Consider the following 23,418-nt stretch of genomic DNA (forward strand, 5'->3'; position numbering starts at 1 on the left):
TGTAAAATAAAAAAATTCCATAAGAGAGTTTGTGGCTCTCAATACGGTTTCTTAAATTCGATCAACAATTTGTAAAGCTTTTTTAAAAATCAGGAATAAATTTTTGAAGCTAAAGCTATACATAAAGATAATGGGAACACAACATATATTATTGAAGATTTCAATCGCCAGTTAAACAGACGACATTTTCAAAACTTTTTCAAATTCTACAAGCAATCCAGTACAATGCAACACAACTTCAGTACGCGCATTTGCAATTTCCAAATAAACGTGTAACAACTAACAAGTAAACAACAATAAAAAAAACATGTTACCAAACACAATAAATTGACCATAAATCTGTTCTAAATTCAGTGAAGTTAAAATCCATGTATCAAAACATCAGATAAAAATTCTAGAAATTTTTGCATCTAATTGTCACAATCCAAACGAAGATGTAAATAAAAATTAGTTTGAACCGAGTTCCATTTATCATGTCCGTGCTTTCCGGGATCCTAAAATGGCTAAACCTCGAACGAAGAGTTTTCTCAAGGGAGTTAATTACCCTATTCACTAGGCACTGACACGTTAATATCAGGTGATGGCCGATGGATCGAGGCCGGTTCCGAGCTGTTATTCCAACCGGAAACGATGGAGGCTGCTGGAATATTGGCTATGTTTTTATGATCAGTTATGTTATTACTCGCCTCCCCAAGGGTTACCCCTTGAAACGGCGATGTTGGTTTCATATTGTTTTCCCCATCGGGTTTTGTTTGTGAGAAGATTGACCTTGCTTCTTCCACCGTCGCCATGGCTGAAGAGATGACGGGGACCGTGGAAGCTGTCACCGTGTGCTGCTCACGGTATGACTTCCTTTTCTGCACTTTATACGCATTTGGAACGAAGCTCCCCACCACAATCTATCAAAAGAAAAATGGAATTGTACGTATATGTATCACGCAATATAGAACAAGGCTAAAACAAAAATTTGTGCTAGAAAATGGAGATTGAATTATAATAAAATCATAATATTCGTGTAATTATATCTTAATAGGTGAAGGAAATAGACAATATTTTCGAAGAAATGAAGAGTCTTGAATATGATAACAAGTAGGAAAGGACTAACTTGTATAGGGCTAGCAGCCAACAATGTACCAGCAAGTGCACCACCTATTACACGACCATCTGGTCCAGCCAATGAAACACTTAAACCACCGGTTCTATTCTTTGTACCACCATTGTCACTGAAGGTAAATGATCCGGTTAAAGACAATATCTCAAACCGGCCCTGCATTAATGCAAATTAATTCCAAATTTCAACTCCAGTGATTCTGAAAAGAATAAACTTTTGGAAACGTTTACAACATGCAACGTATAAACCATGAATACGATAGGTATGAACACCAAACACGAGTAAATAAATTTATAAGAAAACACTGACAATATCAATGATTTAACTGAATATTTTAATAGAAAAAATAAAAGAATTTAAATACGTTGAATGCACGAGTCAAAAATCTCAAACTTCATCTAAGTAAATAAACATAGGGCATAATTTTAAACAAAAAAGACAGAAATTTCAAAAGGAAAAAAACAGACCTCGAATGTTAGAATCCCACCGGATGAACCAGGTTGTCGGATGGTTACATTAGAAACAGCTCCATTTGCTGATAGAATACAAATCCCACGAGGACCCTTCTCTGATAGAGAAAGAATTTTCCCTGCAACATCCTGCAATTTCAATTAATTTATAATTAATGTCTCCCATCATTAAGAACGATCTGCAAATTTCAATACTTCGGTAAAATTTGATATTTTTATCTCGATACCTAAAATATATTTTTTTTCATTTTAAAAATCATAGTACAATAATTAACACTAATACAATTAATATTTTCATCGTAATTTTTCAAAAAATAAAATTAGTTTTCCATCAATCATGTGACACTAAATATGAGGGCAGTCTAATAAATTAGTCCAGAGGCCAATTTTTTTAATAAAAAATAATGACGCTAATGATTAAATTAAATGTTTAAAATTGAAAATAAAAAGGGAGCTTAATTTTTAACCTTTTTCTCAAATTTTGTAAAAGTATTTTAGCCAAAATCTTCACAAATTACAGCCTCAATTAGCTGACATTTGGGGTAAATACCTCTCCAGTATTAACTTTGACCACATGTGCAGTGAAGTCCCCTCCAGCCGTATTAGCAAATAATTCTCCTGTCAAAATTTAATATATAGATTATGTGAGTAAAAAAATAGATTTACAAACGTACATATCCAAATAAATCATTATCAATTATTAAAAGTACAAATAAACTAATAATATGAATATATTCCGAATTAAACCCAAAATAAAATTTAGACACAATCATAAAAAATATCACATTCGATTAACTTGTGACACCAATCTCAATCATAAAAATTATATTATTATTAATATAGATATATATAGTTTTTTGAAATTAATAATCAATGCAAATAAATACAAGGAAATGAGTCATGAAAATAAAAGTGAACCTAAAATTCACCAAATTTCTTTGGCCAAAAAATTCACCAACTTAGGATACCTTTTTCAAGAGCTAATTTCTAACACTGAAAGTATAAGATTAATAATTTTAGGTAATGCATTGAAATGGTGAATAAAGTCACCACCTGATCAATGTATTAATAATTAATCTGTAACTTAAATGGGTATCCTTTTTATAGATACTAATTTAATTTCTAGCAAATGGGCTAATGGACAAATATAGAAACCTGAGAACCAAAATACCTACTTCCTAAAATTTTGCTATCACGTTCCTTCAAAATATTGTGGTTTTTGTCAATGTTGTAAATAATGTGAAAAACTGCATTTATTATTTGATGAACCGTTCATATTTGATGTAATGATAATAATTATATATCTATACCCTTAGTAAATAAAATACTATCAAAAATCATATTAACTCGTATGTGAAATTCAAATTTTTTATCAAAATTAAAATTTTCTTCCATTTATCTTTAATTAGATTACAGCTTCATGGTTTACTACACCCATGCATCAAATAGAGCAAACTTATTTAAATAAATAAATAAATATTATTGTTATGAATTATTTAGAATTAATTATCAATAAGTCTATTAAGATAAAACACTAATTTTTAAAATAAAATCAAGAATTTGAATTTAAATAGAACAAACTGTATTAGTAAGGAAGCTCCAATAATAAGTCTTTATATTACTCTATTCAAATTAATATATTAATAAATCTAATACAGAAGATTATAAATAAATAAACAAATACTTTGGTTACCATAGAAAGCATGAATCAACCACCCACAATGAGTTGGGTGAGAAATAGAGAAACTAAAAAAATACTTAAAGAAAGAAAAAATAAAGTAAGTCTCTTAAGGCTATATTTCTATGTCCCATTAGAGATTTATCCCATAAAATATTTTTTTATTATACTTATTCTTGGTACGTAGGCTAACAACTAATTACCCTATAAATGAAAAACAAAATAGATTGATAATAACAAAACACATGCAATGCAGGCAATCACAAGCCCATATTTTTCTTCTTTCTTTCTTTTAATCTATGCACTTTCTTGGGAACCAAACAAGAGTTTTATCGGAAACTAGACAAAATAAAACTACTATTTAACTTTAATGAACTTTACCTAGAGAATAAGCAATAAGCCGGAATCTATTTTCTGCCGTGCTTTTCTCGGGAACCAAACAGATTTTTACATGAAGGAAAAAAAGCTCAAATTTCTCGAACTTTACCTAGAGAAGCAAGAAGCTGCCAGTTCCCAGCAGGAGACTTCACTTTACCTCTCTTGGACGAGTTGAACTCGGTAGGAGAAGAAGGTGATAAAGTGAAACCAGGAGGTGGAGCCGTCACTATCGGATAAGGTAACCTAAGGTTCCCATCCGCATCATATTTTCTGGGTCTTCCTCTCTTTTTCTTCCCCAAAGAATCACTCACTGTTCCTCCTCCACCTGATCCAGGGCTTGCTGTCGTTGTAGTTATTGCCGTCGCTGTTGTTGAACTAACAATGTTTCTTTCCAAGATCCTGTTGAAGTTCATCACCTGGGGCAACACTTGCAGGCTGCTCACTGGTGCAGGTGGTGAGTCAGTGTCCGAGTTGCCCAGTGACCCAGATATCGTACTTTCCTTTTCCTCCATTCTCGAAAATGGCAAACCAAAATCGGAGACAAAATAGAGATTTTTCTCTCTTTTTTTTAAAAAAAAGAAGAAGAAAATCTTGCTTCAAAATAGAGAGGAAAATATAGATTTTTATAAACTTCCCTCCATTGACGGGGGGAGGGAAGAGAGTGGGAAACTAAGGTCTTTTCTCTTGTATTGTATGTGCACTCTACAGGTTAAAAACAGGGTCAATCACTAGAATGCCCTCTGTTAATTTTCATTCCCAAATTACCCTTACAATTTATAAAATTACTTTTTTAATGTTTTCCTTTCGTCTCTCAAATCAATTTGCTTGGCTTTCGCAAAGATATATTTAATTTTTATATTATTTTTTAGATATACTTAAATCTATACACATTGTTATTTCTCTTTTGTGTGTGTATATATTAATATTCGATAATGGCATGTATAAAAAATACTTATTAAATAATGGTACATCCAAATATAGACCATCGGGCCACAAAAGAAATCGAAGGATAGTTCGGTTTTAAGATCCTAACCCTTCAATGTTTTTAAAAGGAAAGGTTATGTTAAAAATGCAGTCAAACTGACCTTAAAAATGGATGGTAAGTAAATATAGTTTAATATAAGTATAAAAAAATACTTATCGAAAATGTTAATATTTTTATAATATTTTTGATAGAGTGTTACTGAAAATATTATTTTTTAACTGAAAATATTAATATCCGATGTTATCTAAAATGTTATATTTTTATCAGAAATGTTAATATCGAAAATATTTATTTTAGGTAATGAAATTAATATTTTCGGTAAAAAAATAACATTTTAATAACATTCTATTGAAAATATTAAAAAATATTAACGTTTCCGATAACGTATTTTCTTAACCTTAAATTAAGTTACGGTATCGTAGAACTATCCCTTAAAGTAATAAATCGATATGAAAAATAATGTTTTTTCTTTAAAAAAATATTTTAATAAAACTAAAAAAATTACAAATCCTCGGAATCTGAATTTTCAATTTGTTATCATTTCCTAAGAAGCTTTGTGATTTGGACACCTCATCTTGGTATTTTAAACTACAGCCATGGTTAAATGGCGATTAAGCCCTCACTTAATTATATTTTATTTCTCTCCTCCCAAAAAAGCTGACCTAATTTTCGGATTTTTCTCTTCGTTCTAGGTATGATGCTAACTAAATTAAATTAGTATAGGTGATTTTATAATATTTTTAAAATTGTTGATAGAGTGTTTTAAGCATATAATATTATGTGATTTATAAACTATGAATTGTTTGTGAGGATATAAATTGATTTTTTTCTATTTTTTAAAAAAGGTGGTTTTATTGTTTATCGTAATATTTTATTATTTAATGTCATTTTTTTCTTAAGTAAATCTAAATCGATAATTTTGTTTTAATTTTCTAATTAATTTGTTTTATTTTATGATTGATATTGATTGTTACAAAATTAACGTGAAGTTAATAGCGTTGATGTACAATTTATTATAGTTACATGAAGGTCCATGATGTTTATAAGTTTAGAGTTATTCAGAGATGGATCGAGAGGGTGGGGTAGGGATAATCATCTTCCTAAAAATTTTAAATTACTATATAATTTAACTTTTTATATGTTTTCAATTGAAAATATTTTTCGTCTTCTTAAATTTTATAAGTTTATTCTCACTAAATTTTTAGAAACTCGCATCCTAACATAAATTTTGTGTCTGACTATGGTTATATTTGTTGTTATACTAATTATATTAACTATCACATCATTTATCGTTACTCATTTTAACAAAAAATTATCAATTTATTATTTTTAAAATTGGATGGTCATTTATAATATTTTTAAGTTGAGGTATTAAAAATATATATAACGTCAAAGTCCATTCGTAACGTTTAGTTAAATAGTGAGTTTGGTCTCTATTTTTTTTTAAGTATTTTAACCATTAATATTTCATTTTGAGATAAAATAACCATTTGTTGGATGAAAATCAAATAAAAAACAATTTTTATAACTAAACGAGTCTATATAAATTAAAATACTGATGTAACATATGCATATTTAAATGAGCGATGATGTGATATAATATAATGCCAGTAAATATTATTTATTAAAGTAACTGTAAAATGTTATTATGTACTAATTAGATGATGACATGTGATATCATTAGGGATTGACATTGACTCAAATTCGACGAGTTTCGACTGATCGGATCGAGTTTTTTTAAAAATTGAGGTTGGATCGGGTTTTTTTAAGTGTGAAGTTCGGGTTGGGTTCAAGGTGAAAAATACCCGACCTGACTCATAAAATATATATAAGTATTTATATATTTAGGAATACTTACAATGATACCCCTCAATATATTTTTTTCAATTAAGTAATTGTTTTGATCGGGTCGTATCGGGTCGGGTTTTTAAGTTATATGTCGGGTCAGGTTCGGGTCGGGTTAAATTTTGTTTTGGTCGGGTTTCGGGTGGAAGATCTTTGTTTCGGATCGGGTCGGGTAGACCAAAAACCCGACCCTACCCGACCCATGCCCATTCCTAGATACCATATAATTGGTTTTAAAAATAAACATGTAAAGAAATGAAAATTTAAAAGCATTAAGAATTGAACCTAACCACCAAATCCACTTACTAGATATAATGTGACAAACAATACTATTAATTTTAATCTATTACCGTAATCAAATATATTTATATATTTATGAAAATATATTAATTATGACACATTCACTTAATACCTAGTAAGTGATACTACTATACTAATATAATTGGTCACAATATATTAAAAATAAAAATTATAAAAACCTAAAAACGTGTCTTAATAACAAATAGAAAAATGTGTCACAAAATTTTCATTTCTTTATTTTTGTATTTTTAAACTAATTAGATTAGATTATAAATTTGTTATTTGATTAGCTGTGATTAATTCAATAAATATTTTTTATGATGCGGCATTATACCATATTATCACTTATTTATATGTAGACGTGTTATGTTAATATCTTAATATATGTTAACTCGTTTAATTAGTAGAAAATATTGTTAATTAATCAATTAATAGTTTTCATCTAATAAAAAATATATTAATAAAAATTAAATTATTATAAAATTAAAATAATTATTCAATTAAACTTTGAAAATAAATTTTAACGAAAAAATCATATTCTTTTAATGTTTATATTATAAATAAGTGTTCACTCTTACCAATTCATTTTTATCATTGGTCTTAAACTAATTCTTTTGGATTAAGATAATATTTTATTATATGAAAATAATTAATTGATTAATTATCAATATTTTCTAAGAGTTAACATATATTAAAATATTTACGTAATATATTTAACTTATAAATAAGTGATAATTAAATATTTTTCGTCTTAAACTAATTCTAATACTGCAAAAAGTGAACAGCGGTAAAACAGCTGTCGGTAAGACCGTTGACGGCCCAGACCAAACTCGCACTTCTTTGCAACATTATTAAACTAATTAGTAAATAAAAACTATATATTATTTACTTAACTCATCATTTCATTTTTGGGCTGTAATTATATCATTTTGTAAGTACAAATAATTATATTCTCTATACATATTTAGTTCGTGTTTACTATTACATTTTAAAAGTATTTCTGAGTTCACAAGCATTTTTTAAATCATATTTAATATTAAACAAATATTTTTGAAAGAAAAAATATATTTAAAAAAGTGTCTATCAACTTAAATGTAAAATCTAAAAATTTTAGAATTTAATTTAAAAAAAAATTAAGAAAAATTATAGATTTAATTTGTATTTGTTATCTTATAATATGTTTATATTATAATTTTTATCAATAAAGATTATATGTTTAATAAATTATTTATTGATTTGAAAATTTTATATATTAATAAACAATTTATTGATTTGAAAATTTTATATATTATTAAACAGATTATTGATTTGAAAATTTTATATATTATTAAACAATGTATTTTATCAATTTTTAGATAAAAATTATGTTCAATTTTTATATTCTTATGTAACATGCACAATTATTATAAATTTATTTATTTATTGATAATTTCTTATATTTATATCAAATTTTAAAATAATATATTTCTTATATTATAAAATTAAAAAATTAAATATAACTTTACTGTATATTTTAACATAAAAAATAATATCTAAAATGGTATTTTACATTTTCAAAAGTATATTTTAATAGCAATGTTAAACCTTTAAATTTTAAACTTAATTTTTTAAAATTATTTTTCTCACAACACATATTTTACATATTATTAAAACCAATATTAGATTTGTAATTATTTAATTAAGTATAATTACATATAAATTAAAATTAAAAAATGAATAAAATAAAGATTAAAATGTCATACAACTAAATTCAAGTCTAATTACTTTTACAAATTCTATAAATTTTCAGTCGTTATAAGAATTACAAATGCAATTGAGTACTTCAATTACAGTTAATTTATTCGGATTTATTAATTACAATATTTTTATATATATACTAAATATACTAGTTACTCTAATATGTCAAACATATTTCATTATAAGTAATTATATTAAAATTTTAAGTGTTTAGTGAAGTTTTAAACATATAGACCACCTAATCATATTGAAAGGGTTATCATCGTCTTTACGGTATTCGATCTAAATTAATTAATTAATAAATCAGAAATATGTGGTTATTAAAATATATATATATAATTCTTTTTCATATTGTAAAAACAGTAAAAGGAAATCAATATTTTAATAAGTAATCCAAAACTTGTATCCCTAATTTAAAGCATATTTTTAAAGAGAAACGATATTGCTTTCAAAGATATGAATGCAAAATTCAAGATCTTTCGTAATTATCTGTGCACTAAATTATTCTTTTTAACTGTACAAATATCAAAATTGTTTTATATTAGATTTGATGTTACTTAATCAATTTCAAATCTCATTAACTCATTTGAAAACTGTTGTATTTACTCAAAAGTGTTGTTTTTAAAATTTTAATTATAAATTAGAGATTATTTACATTAACAATATATACTTTTATCATATCAGATAAAAGTGTGTCCTATCATTTGCACTTTACAAAATGTGTGTACTTTTATCTTCCCCACCCCTATAATACCCTCCTCCGATCATTTTTATCCACGTATACAACTCCATTCAGGCTTTTTTAAACAATGTGATGATATTAGTAAATTAGTGTCGCTTATTAACGATAATTCATATAAAGTAAATATTAAATTTAATGGTAATAATCTCGTGTGAGGGTCGAGGAAGATAGAATAGTGTATGGTGTATATTGCATTTGTATTGATTGGTTAAATGTTGGCGGTATCAGTAATGTCTGTTGCGGTGGTCTGAGAGAGGTTGATGATGATGATTTCAAACAGTTCATTCCTCCCCGAGTAGTTAGAGAACGATGCGGCAAATGATTCATATGAAATGAAAATATGTCTTTTAGAAGACGCGACTAGTAGAACGAATTTTTCTCATACGTGATAAAAATAAATATGATTTTTGTAAATAAACTTTTGAATTAGTTTTATTTATAAATGATATATATATATATAAATAATAGAATCGTTTAAAACAAAAAAAAAAATTTTGAAATTTTTATGGAAAAACCACTCAATTTAAAAATAATAAAAAATATATACTTTTTATATTAAAATATTTTATTATGTTAATTTAAAAACTGGTTAGAAAAAGTGGGTCTAGGATTATCACTAGTTGTATGCATGTGGGGGTTAACGGTTAAGAGTTAATTTCCAGGCAACCCATATGCTATTTATTTATTTATTCCGTCACCTTCCTTTGACTGTTCATTGTAGTCTTTCGGATAATTAAAACAAATACATTTGGTTTTCCAATACTTTAATAAAAAGACAACAGTAACTACAAAATTATTAACCACGCTTGGTTATTTATGTATGCTTAATATATTTTAAAGTTCATTAATAAGAATTTCAATCACACCTATTAACCATTTATGATGTAAATTCATATATGCGTAAATGTTCGATTTATTTTTTTATGGATTTAGATATTGTAGAATATATTAAAATTATTTATTTGTGTTAAATTTAAAGTAAATATACAACAATCACGTTCAGAGGCGGAACAACTACTAAAGAACTAGGGGGCCTGGCCACTCAATTTTTAGGGTATATTACGTATTTAGTATTTAAAATGTTAGTTTAAGTCTATTTTAGTACCTAAATTTTTAATTTTTTTAAAATCATATATAGCGTTTAATTTTTGTTTCGTTATAGTACCTCAAAAAACTTAACGGGTGAATTGGTAAATTGCATCATTCATCACTCAACTTTCTTATCACTCTTATTTTGGTCACTAAAGTTTAATTTTTTTAATTTAATGACTTAACTTTCAAATTACTCATAATTTAATCACTCTAACTTATTCATATATATATATATATATATATATATATATATATGTAGTATAATCACTGATATTAATTTATTAATCAATCTGAATTGAGTACTGCATAAGTGAGAGCTGCAGAAGTGAGAGCGACCCTCCCAACCCAATTTGCTCCATTCACAAACGTCAGGCTTTGAATCTCTGACCTTGCCAATGGATCTAGTATCTCATCCCATTATACCAACTTATTATTGGTATATATTTATATATATTAAATTCTTAAGTTGATCCCTTTAAAAGTGTATATATATGTTATGAAATTTAGTTATCCAAAAAAAAAGTGTATACTACTTTAATATTTGGAAACTACTACTTAAAAATTTAGTTAACATTTATTAAAAATAGTTAACATTCGTTTTCTTGTATTATTATTTTATTTTTAAATGAATGAAAATATATTCTCCTTTATTATTTTTGATTTTAAGATACTATTTTTTTTATGTTTGGTTGTTCATCTTCTTTAAGTTGAAGATTTAAATCAAGTTATTAAATATTTAATTTTTAACTTCATTTGAGTTGAAGGTAATAAAATATTTTAAGTAATATATATATATATATATATATATTCCAAAAATAATATTGAGTTCCGACACTGATCACATTCAAATATCTATTATGAAATTGTATTTTCATGTATATAGATATTAAACTACGAAGTACATATTTGGATGTTTGAATTTGAGTTTAAATTATAAAACGAAGGGTATGTTTGCATTTTGCTTCTAAGAGGATCTGCATAGTAGCCATCTAATTTAATAAATTCATATTTGTGTGAATTTAGATATTAACATATGATTTAAAATTGTGAATTTAATTTTTTTATGAATTTAAATATCTATAAATAATAATATTTATTTTCAATTTAAATTTAGACAGTAATACTCAGATCAAAAACATATTTGGATTTTTAGATAGATTACAAATTTGAATAAATCAAAAAGTATCTATTTGAATAATAATATATATTATTGTAAAAACATTTTTTAAAAATATTATATTTATTTTTAATAGTGCGAGTGACTACAAGATAGTAATTGTTCAAAATATTTTGTACTTGCTGACAATACTCACGCATTCTGCAAACGTAACTGTTTAAACCATATATTTTTAAGGAAAATAACAATATATTTTACTTCTTAAACTACTTAATAATTTATTGATTAGACCCGTACAAAGGAAATCATTTTATTAAGAAAATTAAACGTGAGTGATAAATAGTTTTAGTTGAAAAAAATAAATTAACCTAATCACTCAAGATTTAAGGGACCAAAGATGATTTTCTTTTGAAATCTGTTGAGATGATAATAATAATAATAATAATAACAACAAAATTATAATAATAATGATAATAATAATAATAAAGAATAAAAGAAAGGAGCTAAGGGGGGACCATTGATCTTAATATAGTTTTGGATATCTGATTTCACAAAAAAAAAAAAAAAAAATGAAATGATGAAACCAAATTGAAACAGTGAGTAAAGTTGCATGCGAAGAACCAAAAGCCAATTTTCACTGCATACTTATCGGATAACCATACTCTTTAAATTGATTTACATCAATTTGCCGTCTTTGACAACCTATTAATCATTTCTTTAACTATATACATATTTTATATCTTTTTTTTTCACCACTTTTATTTTAGGCTTACTCTAATCATAAGAACATGTTAGAGTTTATTTACCATGTTATTTGTTATACCACAATGTAGTAAAATATAATATTTTATATAAATTTTTATTTAATGATTGATCCTAAAAAAAGTGATAAAAGACTTATAGCTAGGTTCATTAATATTATGTTTGATTTTTCATTCAAAATGTGTAAAATCAGGATGGATTTAGAAGTTGTTGGTGGGGTGGTGGTCTCCCCTAATAGTTTCAAATTTCTATATAATTTAGATTTTTTTTAATATATTTTTTATTGAAAATATGTTTTTTCTTACTTAAAATTTTATAAGTTCGCCCCTCATAACCTGAAATATTGCGTCATACAAAAATAATCTCTTAATTATATGGAACATTTTTTGTTGAGTCATTCAACTATAAATTTTATCAAATGATCACTCAACTTAAAAATAATAAATTGGTACGTCATTACTAGAAAATAAATTTAGATGACATGGATGTTAACAAAATTGATATCATAATAAATTGAACCTTAAAGTTTATATATTTTGCTTTAATTTAATCCTAATTCTAAAAACTTAACCCCTAATATTTTAAAACTATACCAAATTAGTCCCTAATTAAAGGGTTAGGAGAAGGGATTTTCAACGATGACCCTTAGCCCTCTTCAGGTCCTATCTAACCCCAACTATAACCCTAAGTTCCCCTATCCAATAACCAAAATAACACAATTTCTCTATCGACACCTATTGTGACTTCCTCGTCCTCAACAAAGACCTTTACCATCCTCTCCTATGTCGTGACTTTGAATGCGAACTTTCCCTCCTTTCAATGCTCTTTTGTTTCAAGGTCTTCACCTTCGTCAGCTCCTCCTCCTCCCCCTCCACTATTGTCACTACCAACATCGAAGCTCTCCTTGAAGATGAACATACTTCATATTGTGTCGATAGTATCTTTTTTTGATTCCTCAATCCTCTCTATTTACCTCTATCATGACACCATTATCCTCACTCTCCTCCACACACACACACACAAACCATTTGAATTATACTGCAAGTTCAAAGTTAAAGCTATGATTTTTCTTTAAAACTTGAGTAAAAAAATTTCAATTAAGATTTAATTCATCTTTCTCATTTATTTGAAATTTTTTTACTCTCAAATTGGTTAATTCATAATTTACTGCATCAAAATATTTAATTATCATTTTTTTTCTATTTTTCTTTCAATCTCTAGTACAATGTAAGAGAAATTACTAAATAAAATTCCAACATGTTTGAAGAATTAGCTTAGGGTGTACAAAGCTTCCCTTATTTTCAAAACCCATAAAATAATCCAGCTTTAAAAACTTTAATGGCTTCTATTGTAGTGTGAATCAATCTAATATTGAGAACTCATTTTGAATCTTCTCATTTCAGACAATGATATAATAAATTACATAACGTTGATTATCATGAATTATTTGCGTATTCATTTACAGGGTGTGTGCGTTACCAATTAATTAAAAATATTTCGAATAAATACTATCTTATAATCATCCCATATTATTAAAAAAAACATTCATATATGTATATAAAATAAATTATTTGTGTATCAGTTAAAAGGTTGAGATGTTAAATGTTAACTTAAATTTAATTACCTTTTCTTTTAAACATGTATGGGTTAATAAACATCTTTAAGCATATAAAATTCTAATCGATATTTAATGTTAAACTTTTTTTTGCTCAAACAGAAATTAATATTATTCAGAAATAATAATTTATTTTGAGAATTCAATCGAAACTATAATTTTGGAACATATAATGTAATTAGCCATATATCGATCGTTGACCAAAAATATCAGACATCAGCAGATGTTCATGTATTACGGTTGGGCCCAAATTCGATCATAAGAGCCCATTAGGAAACCGTCCTATGATCCAATCTCGCTGCTCCGACCCTCCAATCTTAATCCATCAAAATCTGCTTAAGAAAGAAGCAAAAGAAAAAAAAAAGCTATAATTTAAAAATGAATTATATATATATATTTTGTTTATCATTATTCTTTTTGTAATGATAAGTAGATACTTTATTTAATTAAATAAATAAATGTAAAAGTGTGATATTCGTTTTACAAAATCTGTTTATTGTCGCAAAGTATTGCTGAATAAATAATATAGAAATCGGATTGTTTAGATAATTTGTGGTTTATAAGCTAAAAAATATGATCACTCGAAATTAATATTAAAAAAAGCGAAGAATCGATATGAACTATAATGAACAGTTCAAATTTTTTGAAAAAATGGGACAAATTTTCACACCATGTGTAAGTAAAGTCCTTAAAAAACAAGTGAAAACTTTAATTCAGATTTTTAAGGTAAATTTAAAAATATCACGAAATTATTTTCAAATATTTCATAGTGCTGAATTTTTAAAAGTTATAAAATAAATAATAAATTTTAAGATTTATTACAAAAATAAATCTCTCTTTTGCCACCCCTTAGCATACCTTTTTGTGTCGAGTGAAATTAAAGCTAACAATATTTAGACGACAATCCCGCCTCCAATCTCTCCTATAACGCGTGCATGTATGTCCTTTCTTTGTATAAAAAAAAGCTCATCTCTTTCAACACCATTCATCACTCAACACTACTGTGCTTTTTAAGGGTAAACTGTTAAAACCATCACTTTCGTTTCATTTTTATTCAGTTTTAGTCATTAATTTTAAAAAATAACACTCTGGTCATTTATGTTATTGATTTGTAGCATTTAATTACTAGAGCATTAAATTTTAGATTAAAAATATATTAATTTGACTTTTAAATTTTGGATAAAACATCAATTTAATACATACGAATATGAACAGAGTTTTTCACCATCGCTCACCCTTTTGGCAGCCCATGCAAATACAATAAGTAGTTGACGATATATAGCTGGCAATGCGATAAAGTTAAATGTGGATGCATGATGGTTTATTAAAAAGAAGAAATATAAAAAATTACAAATGAAAGTTTATAATTAAACTAAATAGATAATTTAGATATTTTTTTCTATAACAATTAATATAAAAGCTAGCAACTTAATATCACAAATATCATGTAAGGAGAAGGTTTAAAACCTAATAAAAAATTCATATAAAAGATAGATACGAATATATCCGACATAATCGATAGACGTATCACAAAAATGGATCAAGCAATTGAAAGACACCGACAAATCATAAATCAGAGTTGATAGACTTCAGAAAACTATCCACGAACACAAATCGCGTATTCAAATCCAATCTAAGGTTCGAATCATGGAAGATCAATATGATAACAAATAAACATTATTTTGATTAGCCGTGACGATATCAAATTCAATCATAAAAAATATAAAAAATAATAACGACCAAACGATAAAAAACACAGACAACATTTTTAAAATACTTAAAAAAAGATGCGATGCAACAAAAATAAAGAAAAAGTAAGAAATATGACGAAAAGGTTGGTGCTATCGTCTATCAATCAAGAATAAAGAAAGAGATAGGCGGCTTTAGAATTTTTTTTGTATATTTAAATTTTTATTTTTTGGTGTCCTTATTTTTAAAAAAATGTTAATGATAAATTTATTATTTCAATTTGATTTTAAAGAAAACCAAATGATGTTAGGTTAGATTTAGATTTAGATTTACTATTATCAAATACATCCCTTGTCGTTAAACTAGGGGGTGCCTTGATCTTGTTGAATTTGATCTAATAAAATTTTTTGAGTTATTTGAGTTGATTAGATATATTATAATAAATAAATTTAAATTATAAAAAATTTAAAGTTGGATCAAGTAAAATAAATTTGAATTGAGTTAATTTTTTAATTAAATAATTATTAAAAGTATACATAAATTTTAGTTAAATCATTAAATGTGTAGTATGATACATGAATTTTAATTTTGTGAATATATATATAAAGTTTTAATTTAATTCATATTTTGCGGGATTATTTAATCCTTCTTCCAATGAGAAAAACCTTGAATGGCTAAAGAGCATTGATGTCCAGAGACATAGCGACCAAATCCCAATACGGAAGTGAGCAGGAAACTGAAGGAATCCCGATCATTATAGTTTTATCATTAAACACTTTGGTTTTATGGTTGCATAAACAACATTTGCAGAAATGAACTGACAATTCCTGGTGCATAAAAAGAACTTATTTCTATGCTTTATATCTGTAGTTGCTTTATAAAGGATTAAAGGGCAGCCAAGTAAACAAGACTTGGGTGCAACCATTTTCCGTACGTAAGCTACCTGCCTATTTGGATGTAAAGAACGGGAAACTCTCCGACCAACGTTGCTTTCTTATGACTTAAAGTTGCTTGCTTTTTAAAGCTAAGGGACCACCAAACAATTCTAATTAACCCCCTCCTACCCTTTTTAACAATAATAAACGTCCACAAAAATTATACTAACCCAACTTTATTCATGATCATATTTCTGAACATAATTGAAAATTTATTGAATGTGCTTTCTAATAAAAGTAAATGTTAAATTTGAATTCCAGCAATTGAACTTACAAGATATGTGTTGTTAATAGGTTACAAATTTTTTACCAGAACAAATTTGACATCCAAACCTAGCTTGTGGTTCATAGCATGCAAGTGGGGGTATGAAGATTTGGGTGCTTTTTGGGTTTTGAATTGAAAACCTAGAAGATTGCCAATGATTCTCCATAGATGGCATTTTATATATTTGATCTTTGTATGGAGTTTGTCTCAGAGGCAGCCAATTATGGCGTATTTTCCAAACGTCAAACATGAGATTAACCAAAGTGGAAAAAGAAAGAAAGAAATGGTATGGTATACATATACTTTAATTATTAACGCTATTACTTTTAAACACTTTTTCAGTCATGCCATTACCCCCTTATATGATGAGCAAAAGTTCATTCCTCGGGAATCATCCCATATATATTCATATTCAAATTCCGGATAACTATATGTAATGTGAAGCTATTGGTCATACAAAAATATAGATTTTGATTTAGATAAAGACTTAAAATAAAATTTCAGCTTTTAATAGTTATTCTTATAATAATCTGATATTTTATGAGGATTAAATAAAATTTAATATTTTAATATGTTCAAATAATAATTTATTTTTTAAAAGTAATCAAATAAAGGTTTAATATTTTAATATATATATATATATATTTTAAAATTGATTATTTGATTGTTTATGAAAGATTGAATCTTTATGTGAGTAGTTTATAAAAGAATAAGTGTACATATTAATAATTTTAAAAAAAGTAAAATTATTTTTTGAAAAATTAAATATATGAAGAGATTTCTTTTAAAGAAAATGAATGATTGAAATTGTAAAGGGAGAATAGAACAGCAATGATGACGCACCCATCCTCATGTTCCCAATTCTCATCTTCTATTTATCACCTTTAATCATATTTCCCCTCTATTCAAAAGTGACATATTATCTTATTCTCTATGAAAAAAAAATTAATTGATGTTATTCCCATATGTAATAGGGTAAGAGGGAGGTAGAATAATAGACTGTTCTCAACCTGACATTGAGAGTAATTTCCATAGGAGACCTCCAATTATAAATTATCCATCGCACAAGATTAAATTCTTTACACTCTACCAACTGAGCTGGACATACAATTCTCTATGAAAATATGTCTTATTCTCTATGAAAACGATTAGTATCTTTAAAATAATCCATGAACATTCATTGAAAAAATAAGGTTTTTTTTTTTTTGAATTAAGAAGAACCTAAGACGTTAGGCTAATGCAGTGCAGGTGCATCTTTAAAACAAAAGACCGTCTGGTTTCATTCCTTTGCTGTTCCCGGTAAACAATGAATTTCCCTTACCAACTTCTCTTATACTTTCTTTTCCTTCCACTTTCCTTCTCCCTTCCTTCCTACCCAAACGATACCAATGCCCTCACTCTCTTTCGCCTCCAAGCCGACACTCATGGCATCCTCCACCCCAACTGGACAGGCCACGACGCTTGTTCCTCCGCCTGGCACGGCGTTAACTGCTCCTCAACCGGCCGTGTCATCGAACTCTCCCTCCCTTCCCTCTCCCTCCGCGGCCCCATAACAGCCATTTCCCTCCTCGATCAGCTCCGAATCCTCGACCTCCACGAAAATCGACTCAACGGCAGCGTTTCACCGTTAACCAACTGTACTAACCTCGAACTCGTTTATCTTACAGGCAACGATTTCTCCGGCGATATTCCACCTGAAATCTCGCACCTCAGGCGCCTTCTTCGCCTCGACTTGTCCAATAACAACATACAAGGTCATATTCCTAAACAAATCTCCGGTTTGAAGCGGCTCATTACTCTCCGGCTTCAAAACAATGCATTGACCGGCCAAATCCCAGATTTTTCTTCTTCTCTTAGAAACTTAACCGAGCTTAATTTAACCAACAATGAGCTTTACGGACGGTTACCGAGAAATTTACTGGCGAAATTCAGCAAAGAAAGCTTTAAAGGAAATGAAGGGCTCTGTGGACCAACTCCATTCCCGGTTTGTTCCTTCACAGGGTCTCAACCGGTGGATTCACCAACCCAGACCGTTCCGTCGAATCCGAGTTCGATCCCTCAGTCACCGATCATCGGACCCGACAGCAAAGCCAAGGCACGTAAAGGCTTAACTCCTGGTGCTATAGTTTCAATTGTAGTTGCAGCCAGCGTGGCGTTTTTAGTGGTGGTTTCTTTTATCGTGGCTTATTATTGCGGAAGAAACAGGGGAGACGACAGTGTTTCGGCCTCCGGCGGCCGTGGAAGTAGCTACGGAAGTGAAAAGAAAGTTCACGCAAATGGCGCCGCCGCCACCGACAGTGACGGAACCAACGCTACGGATAACAGTAAGCTGGTGTTTTTCGAGAGAAGGAAACAGTTCGAATTGGAGGATTTGTTGAAAGCTTCGGCCGAAATGATGGGGAAAGGGAGTTTGGGAACTGTTTACAGAGCGGTGCTCGACGATGGGTCCGTCGTCGCTGTTAAGAGGCTTAAAGATGCGAATCCTTGTCCGAGGAAGGAATTCGAACAATACATGGACATTATTGGGAAAGTTAAGCATCCCAACGTTGTGAAATTGAAGGCTTACTATTATGCTAAAGAAGAGAAGCTTCTTGTTTTTGATTACCTCCCTAATGGAAGCTTGCATTCACTTCTTCATGGTATGTATAGTGTTCCTGTTCAGTTTGATCGAACTGTTACTGCGCCTAAATTATCCGATTAAACCGACTTTAATTTGATACAGGAAACAGGGGACCGGGGAGGATTCCGTTGGATTGGACTACAAGGATCAGCTTGGTCTTAGGGGCAGCTCGAGGGTTATCAAAGATTCATGAAGATTACGGTGAAGCAAAAATCCCCCATGGAAATGTGAAATCTTCGAACGTTCTTCTTGACAAAAATGGGGTTGCTTTGATTTCTGATTTCGGGTTGTCTTTGCTTCTAAGCCCCGTTCATGCCATAGCAAGATTGGGTGGATATAAGGCTCCCGAGCAATCCGAAGTTAAAAGACTGTCTCAGAAGGCCGATGTTTATAGTTTCGGAGTGTTGTTGTTGGAAGTACTCACGGGGAGAGCTCCGTCGCAGTACCCTTCCCCTACTCGTCCTCGAGTCTACATAGAAGAACAAACTGTCGATCTTCCGAAATGGGTCCGATCCGTTGTTAAGGAAGAGTGGACGGCCGAAGTCTTCGATCAAGAACTTTTGAGGTACAAAAACATCGAGGAGGAACTCGTGGCAATGCTTCATGTGGGCTTGGCTTGTGTGGTTCCTCAGTCCGAAAAGAGACCGACAATGGCGGAAGTGGCTAAAATGATAGAGGATATAAGGGTGGAACAGTCTCCTATAGGGGAAGATTACGATGAATCTCGCGATTCGATTTCACCTTCGGTTGCTACCACCGAAGATGGACTATAGCTGGTTATTGATGATTTCCATTGCCAATGCTGCTAATGTATTATCCTTCCTGGTTCTTAGTTAGATCCATTTATTTGCGTTTGTGTCTTTTGTAATGTTTAAAATCCTTCGAAAACGAAACCGAGAATGATCATTAAAAGGGAAATCGGAAATTCTGCTGCATAAAGTGTTATTATACATAAATCACAAATAAAGGGAGAGTTAGCCAGAAGCTAACACTCACATTCGACAACACATTTGTAGTGAAATCTTTATTCTTACAGGAGACGTTGAATGTACTGGGGTTGGTCAACAAGGTGATGACCCACGACATCTCCGTTTAGATTTAGTCAATGATCATTGACTGCTGCAAAAATCTAAAAATCCCATGAATTCATGGTTCTGAATCATTCGGATGCTTTTCTCTATGCCTATGACTCCTGTTTAAACACATTACAAAGGAAGTGAATTTCAGTTAATGATTTCGATTAATTTGAGTTGTGACGATAAGTTTACGTACCCATTGTGAGAGCACTTGCGAAGATGACACCCGATAGAATGAATACAATGAGAGAAGCTCTTTTCAGGATTGCTATTAGTTTTCTTACGAAATACTGTCCCCAGAAACCAGCCAAGATAGATACTCCCATCAAGTACAGCGCTGGAAAAAAAGGTGACAATTTTGATCAATGGACAAAAATCAGAACTTGCTTTAAGGATATGACTATGGCTTACCGTAGGGGATTGGGAACCTATTAAGCAAATAGAATTCAACAACTGATAAGGATGAAGAGAACGTCATTACAAATGTTGCTGTTGCACTAGCCACCTGTTAATTGAAAACCACAACAGGTTTTAGTTTCATAGTTGTATTGCACTTAAAAAATCTGGGCTTTAAATTTACCTGTGGAATCACACCAATTTCAAGGAGAAGAGGACCCAAAATGAATCCACCACCAGAACCGAGCAATCCACCAACGGTGCCTCCCAAGATGCCACAGAGTGCACAAAATACAATGTTCAATGGATTCCATTGAATCGAAGCTTCACAGATTGTTTCAGTGTTTCCAGTGCTCATTCTCTTCTTATGATCTTTGTATAATTTGATTGCTTCATATCCAAAAACCATCACTGAAACTGGGAACTGAAATATAAACATAAACTCGTTTCAATCATTCAATCAAAGAAAGCATAATTTTTGCAATGTTCTCATCGAATTAAGGTTTACCTGTAAGCAAAATAGTACCCAATACAAAGTACTACAAGGAACCTCGTCATTCTGCCAAAAAAAAAAAACATAAATAAAGAACATTATAATCAACCAAATTTGAGATGAACTGAGATAGATTGCAAGCTTGCCTTGATGATTTGGATAACAGTGAAAAGGACCCAAACTGTAACTAGCAACAAAAGCCTTTTCCACCTTAGATTGAAACATAGTATTTGCTGCAATATTTAGAACACGTTATGAACTCGGTGTTCAGACTCGTGTGAGTAAAGAAAAATGAAAGGTTGGAGCAAAAAGGGTTGATTCACTAACCAGTTCGGATTTCTCTTCTCTCGGAATCAATGGCTCATACTCTGTATCTATCAGTACTGAAATTCAAGAATTTAAGATGAAAAATGAAGTCAATATCTTTTCAAATGTTCTAAAATATGATATGGAAATCATCTAAAATGAAACTTACATTCACCCCTGGAATTTACTGTTCCTTGTGGCTTGGTGAGTTCATTCTGCATTTTTTTACCAATTAGAGCAAGAAAAGGGTGTTAATATTATCAACTATTGAAAGGAAAAAAAAAACCTTTAAAAGTGTCTCTTCCTTCCACATTTCAATTGCCCTATAGAAAGATCTTGAAGAGGTACCTAAAAAACAAGAAACGTAACGTTTCAATGGGGAAAAAAAAACAAAAAGCAGCACAAACATCAAACAAATAAAATATAGCAAAAAGCCATAAGATTGTTTAAGAAACCTATGAAAAGTATGATGATGAGCACAGTGATGAGCCAATAAGGAAAAACGACGCTCAAGGCAACACCAACGGTGATGCCAAGCATCAACGTAGGTTGGAAAAGAAGAGCCAGATCATAGTCGATGATCGGCACTTCTTTCGTCGGATGTGGCACTCTAAGATTGTACCAAACTGACGATGCCGATGCCCCCATGATCATGCCTGCAGCCAAAAAGAGATTTCTTTATTATTGTTTATCCGCAGTTGATTGAATCACTTAAGTCAATTTTGTTAACTTTTTGTCCTCCTTGGCTATAATGAAATAATGAACTGAGATGATCCATTAAACAATGAGAAAAATCTAGAAAACCCTTTTTCTGACCTGCTTAAAGGTCACTGTTCCATTGGAGATAATGCAAAATAAGAAAGCAGGTGAAGAAAAGTTTACATTTTGAAATAGCGGCGGCAGATTTGGTATCAAATCCAACAATCAAAGTAAGCATGGGAACGAAAATACCGCCGCCTCCGACGCCGCCAACCGTTCCACAAGCCGAACCTAGAAATCCTATCACCGTCGCCATTACAAGCCTCCAATTCAGCTCCAATTCCTGCCAAAATCAAACAACCATTTAAAAGCCGAGTATATGAAACAATGATTCTGCCACTAAAAAAGGGAAAAACTCACAGGCCAAACTTGGTCAGTGTGGGATAAAACTGGGGACCGTAAGAGATTTGAGCTACGGTTCATCATGTCATAGTCGTTATTGTTGATGAACAAAACAGAGAGAATGCCAATTGAAAAACAAGAGAGCAGATATAGAACGAATCCTTTGGTCGTCGCCGCCATGGCAGATTAATATTTGGTTTTCAGAAGAAGAAAAAACCAGCGCCGCCACAGCAAGAATCAAGGGGTGAAGAAGGGAACAATTGTTCTTGGAATATATGGTAATGTTTTCTGTTTGTGTTTTCAGACAGAACAAGAACAAACAGCGGAGATTACAAAATAAAAACGAAATGTTTAAGATTGAATGAATAACTGATGGAGTGAGATAAAGAATCCAAAAAACGTGTTATAGAATCAGCGAGAGAGATGTGACCTACAGACATTCATTCAGTTCACATGCATTTGCCAGTCAAGAACTTGTCGGTATTTACTCAATCACAATGCAGCTCCACGTGGCTCAATCAGCGTGGGTGAACTCGTTCGATCAAATCATAAAATTACTTCTCCCTTGAAACGGATGTGTCTAAAATACAAGTGGTTAATAAAGTTAAAAAGAAAGATAAAAATAAGTTATAATGGAAAAAAATTGCCTAAGAGTCTAAAATTTTTAGAGTAAATTAGATAATATTTTTAAGTTGAAATATAAAA

At 29.8% G+C, this 23,418-nt stretch overlaps 3 protein-coding genes across 4 annotated transcripts; 1 reads left to right on the forward strand and 2 right to left on the reverse strand.

The window, feature by feature from the left end:
* Positions 1-334: 334 nt before the first annotated feature.
* On the reverse strand, positions 335-4,323 carry LOC120113777 (AT-hook motif nuclear-localized protein 1-like). The gene is made up of 5 exons (XM_039134824.1): positions 3,747-4,323; positions 2,132-2,199; positions 1,579-1,710; positions 1,106-1,267; positions 335-899 (listed from the first exon to the last, which is right to left on the reverse strand). Exons 1-5 carry the CDS (start codon positions 4,147-4,149, stop codon positions 546-548), a joined length of 1,119 nt encoding a protein of 372 aa, XP_038990755.1. The 5' UTR covers positions 4,150-4,323; the 3' UTR covers positions 335-545.
* On the reverse strand, positions 1,732-23,006 carry LOC120113776 (sulfite exporter TauE/SafE family protein 4-like). 2 transcript variants are annotated; one of them, XM_039134822.1, is made up of 12 exons: positions 22,732-22,989; positions 22,495-22,654; positions 22,068-22,268; positions 21,899-21,960; positions 21,782-21,827; positions 21,634-21,689; positions 21,453-21,539; positions 21,322-21,372; positions 20,998-21,237; positions 20,829-20,922; positions 20,614-20,754; positions 20,365-20,533 (listed from the first exon to the last, which is right to left on the reverse strand). In XM_039134822.1, the coding sequence occupies exons 1-12, from the start codon at positions 22,891-22,893 to the stop codon at positions 20,451-20,453; spliced, it is 1,383 nt and encodes a 460-aa protein (XP_038990753.1). In that variant the 5' UTR covers positions 22,894-22,989; the 3' UTR covers positions 20,365-20,450. The 2 variants fall into 2 exon arrangements, with proteins under 2 accessions (XP_038990754.1, XP_038990753.1); XM_039134823.1 differs by lacking the exons at positions 20,365-20,533; positions 20,614-20,754 and adding an exon at positions 1,732-1,759 and having other exon boundaries at positions 20,817-20,922; positions 22,732-23,006.
* LOC120113775 (leucine-rich repeat receptor-like protein kinase PXC1) lies at positions 18,010-20,190 on the forward strand. The gene is made up of 2 exons (XM_039134821.1): positions 18,010-19,360; positions 19,444-20,190. Exons 1-2 carry the CDS (start codon positions 18,028-18,030, stop codon positions 20,112-20,114), a joined length of 2,004 nt encoding a protein of 667 aa, XP_038990752.1. The 5' UTR covers positions 18,010-18,027; the 3' UTR covers positions 20,115-20,190.
* Positions 23,007-23,418: the final 412 nt, after the last annotated feature.

This window comes from Hibiscus syriacus, unplaced genomic scaffold, assembly GCF_006381635.1.
Source record: "Hibiscus syriacus cultivar Baekdansim isolate YM2019G1 unplaced genomic scaffold, ASM638163v2 tig00110213_pilon, whole genome shotgun sequence".
In the NCBI taxonomy this organism is placed as follows: domain Eukaryota; kingdom Viridiplantae; phylum Streptophyta; class Magnoliopsida; order Malvales; family Malvaceae; genus Hibiscus; species Hibiscus syriacus.

Excerpts from the sequence above, each read along its gene's own strand:
- LOC120113777 (XM_039134824.1), bottom strand. The coding sequence starts at position 4,149 with ATGGAGGAAAAGGAAAGTACGATATCTGGGTCACTGGGCAACTCGGAC. Across the intron at positions 2,200-3,746 it reads GCAGCTTCTTGCTTCTCTAG|GAGAATTATTTGCTAATACG; the intron begins GTAAAGTTCGAG and ends AAATTTTGACAG. Across the intron at positions 900-1,105 it reads TGGCTGCTAGCCCTATACAA|ATTGTGGTGGGGAGCTTCGT; the intron begins GTTAGTCCTTTC and ends TTCTTTTGATAG.
- LOC120113776 (XM_039134822.1), bottom strand. The coding sequence starts at position 22,893 with ATGGCGGCGACGACCAAAGGATTCGTTCTATATCTGCTCTCTTGTTTT. Across the intron at positions 21,961-22,067 it reads CATCATCATACTTTTCATAG|GTACCTCTTCAAGATCTTTC; the intron begins GTTTCTTAAACA and ends CTTGTTTTTTAG. Across the intron at positions 21,540-21,633 it reads GAGAAGAGAAATCCGAACTG|CAAATACTATGTTTCAATCT; the intron begins GTTAGTGAATCA and ends TAAATATTGCAG.
- LOC120113775 (XM_039134821.1), top strand. The coding sequence starts at position 18,028 with ATGAATTTCCCTTACCAACTTCTCTTATACTTTCTTTTCCTTCCACTT. Across the intron at positions 19,361-19,443 it reads CTTGCATTCACTTCTTCATG|GAAACAGGGGACCGGGGAGG; the intron begins GTATGTATAGTG and ends AATTTGATACAG.